This window comes from Blennius ocellaris, assembly GCF_963422515.1.
Source record: "Blennius ocellaris genome assembly, chromosome: 2".
NCBI lineage: Eukaryota > Metazoa > Chordata > Actinopteri > Blenniiformes > Blenniidae > Blennius > Blennius ocellaris.
This window is the reverse complement of record NC_137651.1, coordinates 3999822-4010555: the sequence shown is the minus strand read 5'-3', so window position 1 is coordinate 4010555 and position 10734 is coordinate 3999822. Positions and strand designations below refer to the sequence as shown.

The following is a 10734-nucleotide window of genomic DNA, read 5'->3' as shown; positions in this document are numbered from 1 at the left end:
GATTCTACATACCGGTACATACATACATACAAGAAGGAATATGCAAAATCAGATATCTTTCGTTCATTTCTAGGACTTTTAAAATGTCCATTCTTTAATTTGTGGGCATTTATTCCCTCTTCCATCTGTCTACCATTTTTTTTTCATCTATATCTTTAGTTTGTACTGGCAGTACTTGATCCTCCCATTATATGACGTAAATTTTGTGCTCGCATTAATTGTCGGATGGCATGTTTTTGTGAAAGAATGGATGCATCACACAACAAAACATGAAAAACATGTACTGAAGCATTTTATTGACAAAGAAGGAATACTGAATGTATGTGTCACCCCGGAGTAACCCGGCACAGAGAAGTATAAACCAAGGAGTTACGTCTGTAATCTGATAGGCTGGAGGCCGGGTGATCGGTCAAGCTGCTTGACAGACTGTCAGCGTGGTGAAGCGTCTTCCTGCAGATGATTGTCCTCTCTCTGAGCAGCAGAGTCGACGTCCCTGTCAGACTTTGAAGATCTATGTGGAAACTCTATGTTTAAGAGCCCATCGACTTCCCGAGAATATCAGCTGCCGCTGCAGGTGTTTGAAACCTTCACAAGACCGAGTCGGGAAGTTACATGTCAAGCATAGTGTATTTTACTGTAATATTTACTTTATTGAATCTAGAGCTAAATGCATTTATTCTTCTTGTGCCGTTCAGCCGTAACATTATGCCTGCAAGACTAATATTAAATAGATTCCCCCCTTTCTTCTAACAAACAGTCCTGACACATGAAGACTCCACTGCACCACAGAAGGTGTTTTGTGGCATCTGCCACCAAACCATTACCGGTAGTATGACATCATTTAAATCCTGGAAGGTTTGTCAACACATCAAACTGGTTCTTTTTTCTTCTTCTTTTTTTTCTTCATCAAATCAGTGTTTCCTCAAATCACTGATCACCTGAAACACACGGTAGTGCCAGGTGTAAACGGGCCCACAACTTCTGTTGAAAGAAAATGCTTTTCATTCAGCGCAGCAGGAATCAGTGCATCTCCGTATTGGATTGTGAAGAACTGAACAGACGACTCATATCACAAGTCCGTCTGCTGCCACTTTCATCCATGGATACACAGAGGAATGCTTTTAATTTGTTAAATATTGGGCAGGTGGTATTTGTGCTTCACTTGTTTCTTGACGTCCGGTGCAGGTGAGATGTTGCTGTTTGGTAACTGTGGCAGGTACTGAGCCTGGAGAGCAACAGAGAAAAGGAGAGGAAACCACCTGAACAACATGTCTACATTTCCGCCAACATCTTCGAAAAGGACGCTTCAAATCAATGATGCTTTGAGTGACGTGGAGATTTTAAAGGTGACATAGTCATTTCGGGCCGAATGCTGGACTTCCTGATGTTTTTCACATCATGAAATATTGTTGTGTTTTTGTAGTCTTAAAGTCTCCTTTATGGTCATACTTACTTGCACAGAAGATTATTTTAAAATAGTAGTTTGTTACTTTTACACTTACAAAAACCTGTTAAGAAAAAGTAAATGGCAGTTTTACATGTCACGTATGGACGTTTCTCATGGATTTTTCTCAAGAAAATGCTGCGGTGACAGTGAATATTACCTGCCGCTGTGACCCTGCTGATGCTCTCTCGGGGTGCCAATTTTGAAAACCATTGGAGTGAAAGGAAATGAATCCGTTTGCGGACACCCTTGAAGTCCATATTTTGGAGGACTATAAACTAATGGTTCATCTATTTCCTGGTCTGTGGTAAGTAACTGTCAAAGAAAAGCATGACTGAGCAGACGAAGTGTATGATCGCCCAATTCAGACGAAGACATGCCTGACAAAAGTCATTCTCACCCCAGCCTGTCTGCGTCTGGAGCCTCTGTCATGCCGCCGTCCCAGGCGCTCACCCTCACGGCCCCAGTTAGCGCCTCCTTCTTCCTGGAAATAAGGGAGCTCCAGGAGCTCCTCACAGGACAGCCGGAGCGACGGGTCCATCACCAGGCAGGACTGAGAGAGAGAGAGAGAGAGAGAGAGAGAGAGAGAGATTTAACCTGGAGAATCCAGAGTTCAAGCAAACTGTTGGTTATAGCCTGAGTACAGATGTCATTGAATGCTTAGATTGTTTTTTGTTTTTTTAAAGTGTAGTACAGGTTCCAAAAGAGCCACGTTTGTGATTTTCCACTAGATCAAGTTTAACTGGAGCTGCAAAAGACATTTAGCCTTTAAAATGAGGCAAACAAAGTTTATGAAGTTTTAACTGCAATTCAGGACAATGAACATTCCATTACATTTGACCTGTTTACATACCTGGATTTAGCACTTTCGTTCCTCCTTTTCAGTATGTTAGCTGTTTAAACTGTTTTGGCAATTTTTAAGTAGTTTTGCATGTTTCTGGCCCCTATTTTTTATTTTTACAGATGTTACTCATTTTCAAACCCCCTTGGTTTAGTACTAAACTGACAATTCGTGATTAACCTATAAACAAATACCGTAATACATTTTTTAAAGGGTCTTTCAAAACACTGAAGGATATTGTGCAAATTGCGGTTAAAACAATAAATAGGCAGGTAACTTAAAAGTCCCTTTAAGCTTGAATTAAATGACAACCCTAACCATAACCCAAAAACGTGGGACAGCATGAACTCACTCCACACCTTCATAACTTGGAGAGCATGAGGGGAAACTCCATGGAATCGCTTTTCCAAGGGCTCCTGGGAACAAAATAAATGATCATATTTACATGACATTGCTTTCCAACTATGAATACATGCACTATTTTTTATGTTGCCAGGATAAATACCATTGTGTCGGGTTCAGGAATACTGACTCCGCTGAAGAAAATGTTGGAGCGAAAGACTTGCTGGTGATGAGGAATCAGGTCCCCTGGGGTCAGAAACGAGATGGCTTCAGAAGTGAAGAAACTCTGTCATCTCGCTCACTTGCTTGCTCTACTTTTTAGCAAATGTGTGCTCAAACAGGTGATTCGGAGATTTTCCCTTCATGACATCACGAGGGGAAATAACCGCTCCCTCTGCTAGTTGACACTCACTATGACCCTCACACAGTTCGGTGAGCTCTGCTCTCTATAATCACGAGTCGTCACCATGTTTTTTTCTCCCCAAGAGGGACGTGGAGCAGGTGTGGACAGACGCAGCGCATTAGCATTTAAAGGGACAGACACGGAAACAGCCTGTTCTCCGTAGAGCTCACAAGAGGAAGTTTTAGACAAGCTGAAAATCAGCACCAAGGCTGGATTTGGGCAAATACACTTTAAATACAATGTTGTTGTTGGACCTCTGACACCAAATTGTTGAAAAACTGTCTAAAGGGACTTTAACTCCCTGTTCAGAATACCAAGAGTTTTTCGGATGAGGTAGAGCTGGTCAACGTCAGACTTCCCGGGCCAGAGCGGATTCCCGTGGAGCAGCTCAGCAAAGACACAGCCCAGAGCCCAAATGTCCACCGGAGGTCCGTACTGAGTGTCCCCGACCAGCAGCTCAGGGGCCCGGTACCAGCGCGTCGCCACGTAATCTGTGTAGTCGTCCTCCGGTCCGGCTGGGTGTACGGACACACAGACAGGTGGGCACACTCAGATACTGAATAATGAACACTAAATAAGACGTACATTGTCGGGGAGGGGATTACAAGACAAGCTGAATGACTACATGTTAGTGTATGGTAACGTAACACCGAAACTCAAGGCAGTAGGAGTAAACAGAGACACACGACACAGAGACACACTAATGGCTGAATGGCACCGCGATGCCATGCATTCATTGAAACATTGAAAGTGAGGAGGCCGTCAGCTCCGGCTGATACGGGTTACATGCTGAATTAGTCATTAGAGGTACATTAAGACTAAATGCACATAAACACAGCAGCTCTGTGGAGAACGTACTCAGGATGCGGGCGAAGCCAAAGTCACACAGTTTGATGACCCCGGTCTTTGTGAGGAGGATGTTCTCCGGCTTCACATCCCGGTGGATACACTGAGATCAACATATTAGACAACGTGATACACACTCTGACTGTGACAGAGAACAGTGCTGAAATCAACCAGGCTTCCAGATTGAAAACAGAAAGATATCAAGTCATCAATTAATGACAATTCATTTATAGTCAAAGTTTGTACTGAAGTATAGCCACCAAGAATTATTAGAAGACCTGAAGGTTAATGGTATACTTAATAATGTTCAACTCTGTAGTTGTACCTTTCTTTTGTTTTCATGCTGTTCTTGTACTGTTCTGTTTTTATACTGTTCACTGGATATCTGCCTTATTGTGCTACTCCAGAACAAATAAACCAAAGGTTACTATGATGTCACATGGACCCTTTGTTCAATGCACTGGTTTAATAGTGCACATTTCTTAAACACTGTAGGTCAAACTACTCCCCCTGCTGGTGACTCTTCCCTGTATTACCATTTTGCACCGAGCTTGTCAATAATAAACAGTTTTAGAAGGGAGTTGAAGCTTGGTAACCTATTGTCACCCCCCCCCCCCCCCCTCCCTCATTTTTACGTTACAAAAATGCCAATATACATATACATTTGTATATACATATTTTCATGTAAATTAAATAAACAATACTGTGAAATCACTCATTGATTTGAACTACTTTTCGAATACTGACATTGTGCTTGTGGCAGAAGTTGACAGCCTGCAGCGTCTGCCACACTATACTTTTCAGCTGCGCCTCAGGCACCCTGCAGAGAGACGGAGACAAAGCAATACTGATTGTTGTACGAGGAACTAAACACAGCTTTTTACAAGTCACATTCTGCTCATCTATTATTCCAACCATTTCAAAAATAAAGAAGCGGTGCTTTACACAGCCCTCATGTCACCGGGGTAACCTTAGGCCGGTCTCTAACAGCAGCGGCAGTGCCTTTGTTTTCAGGAGCAGCTAGGGTTTCTGCATCGCAGCCATGAGGGAAAAGGAAAAATGGCCAGACAACAGCGAGCCATTGTGGTTTAGGCTTGCCCGTGTGAGATTACATGGCAAAGTCTGAGGTAAAATGTTATCTGGTGACTACAGCTAGTACGATGACGGCGCAAGAGCAAGAAGAAGGTCAATTCCTGGTAAAAAAATAAATAAATCTTTGGCTTCAAACTTGGCTTCCCTTCCCTCATCCTCTTGCCCACATGCTCCGTCTTTGAAATCTCTTAGCAACAGTCTTGCCTTCCTCTTTGTAATTCACCCTGTTCCTCTCGGCTGCCCTGCTCTTGAAAGCAATACCTCTTGATGAATGAATGTACACATAATGAGTAAGACGGCAAACTCTATGCTAAATAGATGACTCCTTGAAGCTGAGGCCGAAGCAGGCGCAGCACGCACGAGGCACAACTAGAACTCTCCCATGTTTATGTTAAACGCTAACAACCCACATAATGTTTAACCCAATCTCACTCAGTGTTATGCTCCAAGGATCACGTGCGTACGGCTTCGTGTTGCCACTGACATACCCTCGAGGGTGTTTGTCCAGCTCGTTCAGGACCGTCTGTTCACAGAACTCGAACACCAAGTGGAGTCGTCTTTTCCGCCTGAAGACCTCCAGCAGGTTTACCAGATTCACATGTTTCAGCTGCTGTAAAACCGACAAAGACCACAAACATTGTGTGATGGACACACTAGGAGCTGGCTGTGCGTGGCTCAGATGGGTGACTGGATCATTGAAAGGTTCTTGGGCAAGATACTGAACCCAAAGTGTTTTCTGCTTCTCTTAATGCTTCATCTTTTAACTGTCGTATCAGATTGGCCTCCAGTTTTGAATACATAACAGGCTACTTTAAAAAAAACACCAAAGGTTCCCATGCATTACACATTTGTACTAGACTTATACGCAGGCACACGGTGTTAGATGTGGAAAAAAAAACCCAAAACAACTTGATACCAGGAGCTGATCTAATCTATTCTCACCTTCAGCATTCGTATTTCTCTCAATGCAATCTTCTTAATGACTGGGTCGTCTTCAGACTCCACAAACTTCTTGATGGCGACTACCTGGCCTGTATCTCTGTGTCTGCATTTGAACACCACGCCGTAGGATCCCTCGCCGATTTTGGCCAGTTTTTCATACTTCTCCATCAGGCAGTTTCTAGCTGTTTCCTGTCAGGGGAAAGAAATCGGGGGTAACTGTCAATCAAACTAGGGTTTTAATAGAGTTTACAGTTTGTCTGAGATGCTACAACATTACAATTTAAGAGTTTTCTTTCTTTTTTTTTCATCTTCTGAACACCACAGTCCATAATCACAACCGAGACATACTGACCGCGTCCCAGGCTTAATAATCTACCTCACTGTGAAACCTTCACTCACGCCCAAAGAAGTCCAGAAGAGGTCTTCCTCAAGTCATCAGCAGGTCTGTGGAGTCCATCAGAAATCCAGCGTTTTCCCCCCACATCTAAGTCCAGGCTGTCATGTCTTGACTCCTATATGGACTGCAGTCCCAGTAATGTGGGCACTCAGGCTCCCTCTGCTCCTACTGTTACACACTCCCTTCGCCAGAGACTCAACAGGTGTTATGTCCAGGTCTGCATGACAGCTCACAACTTCCTCCACGTGGGGTTAGCGCGTAAAGTGGAAGACGCAGCTATAAAGTCTGCCATGTAGATGCAATTTACAAGGATCACATGTTATAGTTCCATGTTGCTTTTTCGTTTTTATAGCCATATTTTCGTTAGTTTTTTCTTCTTTTGCCTGAAGCATCTGCTCTAATTATATGCACCTACAGACACTTCAGACTCAAGCTTTAGTATATCGGAGAATACTTGATTCAGATATAGATCGACACCCTTTCTATCGGTAGACACTTCAAGTCGAATACACAGTCAAGTTAAGACAAACAGGCGCGCGCGCTCACGGTCCTGCGCTCACTCCTGCACGCACTTCCGCAGTGGAGAGGGAATCGATTTGTCGCCACTCGAAACTCCACATAACACCCATGTGTCGCCAGTCCCTTGGCAACCCCGTCAGACAACATTTTCCTCTCAACACACGCCACAAACTCGTTCTAAGGCGTGATTGATGTGGTTTCATACTTTTAAACTTACCTTTTACAAAATGCGCAGGAACTCACGGCCACCATGAGAAACGGCAAAAATGCAGGAGACCGATTCTCAATTCTCATACGACAGTCAGAACGCGCAGGAGAGAGTACACATACGTTGTAACCATGGAAACCCGAAACAAATTCTAAATTAAGAAAACCCTTTTTATATATGTATTTCAATTTGAAAAGTATTATTATTATTATTATTATTATTATTATTAGTAGTAGTAGTAGTAGTAGTACTATTATTATTATTATTATTATTGTTGTTGTTGTTGTTGTTGTTGTTGTTGTTAATAGTATATTGTCATAAATAACTTCCATCCATAATCTTTTGCCATTTTAAATGATGATGAATGGGTACTTGAACATGCTGGAGCAGAGTGGACTATGGATTAAGTTAAGGTGCATGATTCCAGGTTGTGCAAAACCTGAGATACAGACAGTCTTACATGTTCACACCTACCACCAACTCACTAATTGTGTTTTTGGACTGATGGAGGAAACTTGAGAACCACAGAAACCTCATTCACCCACAGTATACAAACTCCACATAGAATGGCTGAAAAACAGGACTTGAACCAGGAGTACCTTTCCTATGAGGCACCTTCACTATACTGACCACACCACACCACAGTGCAGCTGATGTATAATCAGTGGTTGAAAACGAGTTGCCCGCTTCACTTCTGGCGTGGCACATGACTGTATTTCTTTTACAACCATAATTACTGGGTGTGAAAATGAAGATGCTACATCCCAATCACACAAGTTACGGTATAATCATTTTTAATTTACCCAACATCATAAAAAGCAAAGTCAGGCTCTATTACAGCTGTTATACAAACCCATAACAACTGGTCACATGTGGCTCATGTGCCCATAATTTGTGGCTCATGGGCCGAATACAAAAAATATTGATTGGGTTCACTTGTTGGATGATGATCGTTTTTACCACACTTGAATCAGGTGTAAAGTGAAATTCCTTTGAATCACTGCAAGACTGACTCTATTTGAAGGTGAAAAAATATCAAATGCATACATGTCAATGACAATTAAAGTCATACAAGTGATCCTGAAAATATAGATAGTTTGGCCCTCTGGTTAGTTTGTGTGGCCCTCGACAATGATCAAAGTTGTCCTTCCATGTTGTACTACTTAAAGCCTTTAAATGGTGTATGGCCAATATTTTGTTGGGTGCTGTGGTTAATACCCTGTCCTCAAATCAAGAATGTTGTGGGTTCAAGTCTGTGGGTTTTCACTCACTATCCAAACACATATGTGCAAGGTTACTTGGTAAATGCTAAATTGTGTGATTTCGAGCATATGTGACTGTTTCTTTGTGTTTTACCTGCGATGGACTGTGATGGATACCTAAAACTGAAAAGATCTTTTTCGTTTGTCATGGGAACGTACATTTTTTTTATTCGAATGCAATGATTTTCTTTTTGATAAACAGAGTATAATTCAAAAACCCATATCATTTGAAGACAACAGAAAGAAGATGGCCGTGTAGTCATCCCAGACCAAGGAAGTTACAAGCTTACAACTCAAGGAATATATATAAAAACTATTTTTAAAGAATCTATATTGTCAGGATTACTTAATAAGCATGATTGTGATTATGCTATACAGCTATATACAGTGTTACTGTTTTATAGTGAGGCATGAATGATGTGGTTTTGATAAATATGGAATAAACTTGGGCTGATGCCCTGTTAAGCATATGACAAACAGGGGTGTTATTCAAGGATCCCAGGATTCTTTACTGTTATACTAATACATGTCACATGACACGTAATTGGCTCAGTCAACACCACAACATAATTCAATAAAGGTAAAATAAAAAAAAATCTTGAAAGTAACATCAAAAAGGTCCAATAAAACAATATATAGAGTGTTTACAATAGCAAGCAGATATCTTGGTGTGTGATGCCAGTGTAAAGGCAAATGTCTCTCGTTGCACACTGTATTGTGAAAACAATGTCAGAAATGTACTTCATGAGCTGTGAGTGAGTCAGCTGTGAGTGTCCCTCATAATTTTCCTTGTAGGGCAAATGAGTGAGGAAAGGTCAGGAGAAAGTCTTGACGCAATGCTCAGCTGTAAACTCTGTTTAAAGAAGCTGTTGTTTCTCGCCTCCTGGCCACAGATATCAAATACATGCGGGATGAACTGTGATGCGGTAAAATGATTTATAGACTATCTCTGTTCTCTCTGTTGACTGCAAGTCTTTTTTTTCCCCCCCTCTCCCAGCATGGCTCTTCAGAGATGCCGACATTTGTAACAGCTACATGGGATCTTCGGCCGGCATCACACATTGAACCGTCGAGGACTTCACAGTGAATGATGGGGGAGCAGAATATGTTGCACTCTTGTGTTTGCAGACATGGAGACACCTTGAGGTGCTGGCATCCATGCTGTGTGGTGAAGGGTATGAAATGCCCCATGGCACGCTGGTCAGACACGTTGGTTGTAGAGAACCAGGAAAACATGGAGGCTGGAGGGTTTGGATATCCACTGAGAGAAGCAAAATTTGGTTGAACTTTGACAGAGGGTGTTGCAATAAGATGATCTGCTGTGGCGTCCTCCAACAGAGGAAGATGAGTGCATTCAAATTTTCCTTTCTATTGTGGATGCTATTATCATATCTTTCAATTAATATTATCTATCCATCTTCTATTCCTTCGTTGATCATGTTAAGCTCAAGCTGGGCTTGAACGATTCCAGCTCGAAAGATGTAGGTACATCTTGGTCTATAGGTTTTCTGATCTAACGTAAAGAAATAGGCAGGGTATATAAAAAGACAATCCAAGGTGATTCACATCACCAGATATGTAAAGAATGGGACAAATACATACCAAAAAGCATTGGAAAATGACAAATGTGAAGAAGAACAAGTAGAAAAATTCAGTCATACAAGCCTAATGTCGATTTATAGTCAGAAGCAAGTCTTTGGACTGTATGAGAAATGTGGAACTGTGCTGGTAAACACACCTCAATGTATAATACATAGAAAAGATGTGTACATTTCTCAAAATATGTGACTGTTCTCCATCTCATTCAAGGTGATAAATACAGTAATATATATTATGTGTCATAGACTTGAGGTTCAAGGTAAATATGTTTAATTTTGAGTTGGAAAATGACTTATTGGGCTGCAGGTGGAGTTGTGAGAGCCTGGTGTGTCTGAACAGGCTTTGTCTGAGGTTAACAGGTGTAAACTTGTCCATAGGTTTAATGTCTGTGGTTCCCTGTTTCTCTGTGTGTTTGTCCTATGATTGACTGGTGACCTGTCCGCATTCACCCTGCATTCACCCATAGTCAGCTCGGTTCAGGTCCAGCCCCTTCAACCCTGATAGAGCAGCACAGAAGAGGAATGGATGAACCCATGGATGGATCGAAATCCCTCTTCTACAGTGCTACCACCAGGGGGTAGTGCCTCCACGTCAAAGCGTACAGCACAAGTTTAAGTTTCTGACATTTTGATAGTCATCTATTGTTTATTTTAAGCTTCTTATCAGGAGTTCGTGATCAGATATAGATGTGTAGAGCTTGTCACATAGATACTTGCTTTGTTTGAGTGACTGCGGGTGCCTGCTCTTGTTATTATTGCTACAGGAAATTCAGGGGAATTTCCTGATGTTAATGCCACCATTAGATGCCATTAGTGTTTAATGAATAGCTTATTCTTCGA

At 41.9% G+C, this 10734-nt stretch overlaps 1 protein-coding gene across 1 annotated transcript; it reads right to left on the bottom strand.

Moving 5' to 3' along the window:
• Window positions 1–1106: 1106 nt before the first annotated feature.
• Window positions 1107–6078, bottom strand: LOC308136604 (cyclin-dependent kinase-like 1; the record flags this gene model as incomplete). Its single annotated transcript, XM_080505021.1, has 9 exons — window positions 1107–1225; window positions 1845–1997; window positions 2645–2701; window positions 2791–2873; window positions 3345–3545; window positions 3889–3979; window positions 4624–4696; window positions 5457–5578; window positions 5911–6078. The coding sequence occupies 9 exons, from the start codon at window positions 6076–6078 to the stop codon at window positions 1130–1132; spliced, it is 1044 nt and encodes a 347-aa protein (XP_080361147.1). The 3' UTR covers window positions 1107–1129.
• Between the last annotated feature and the right edge of the window lie 4656 nt (window positions 6079–10734).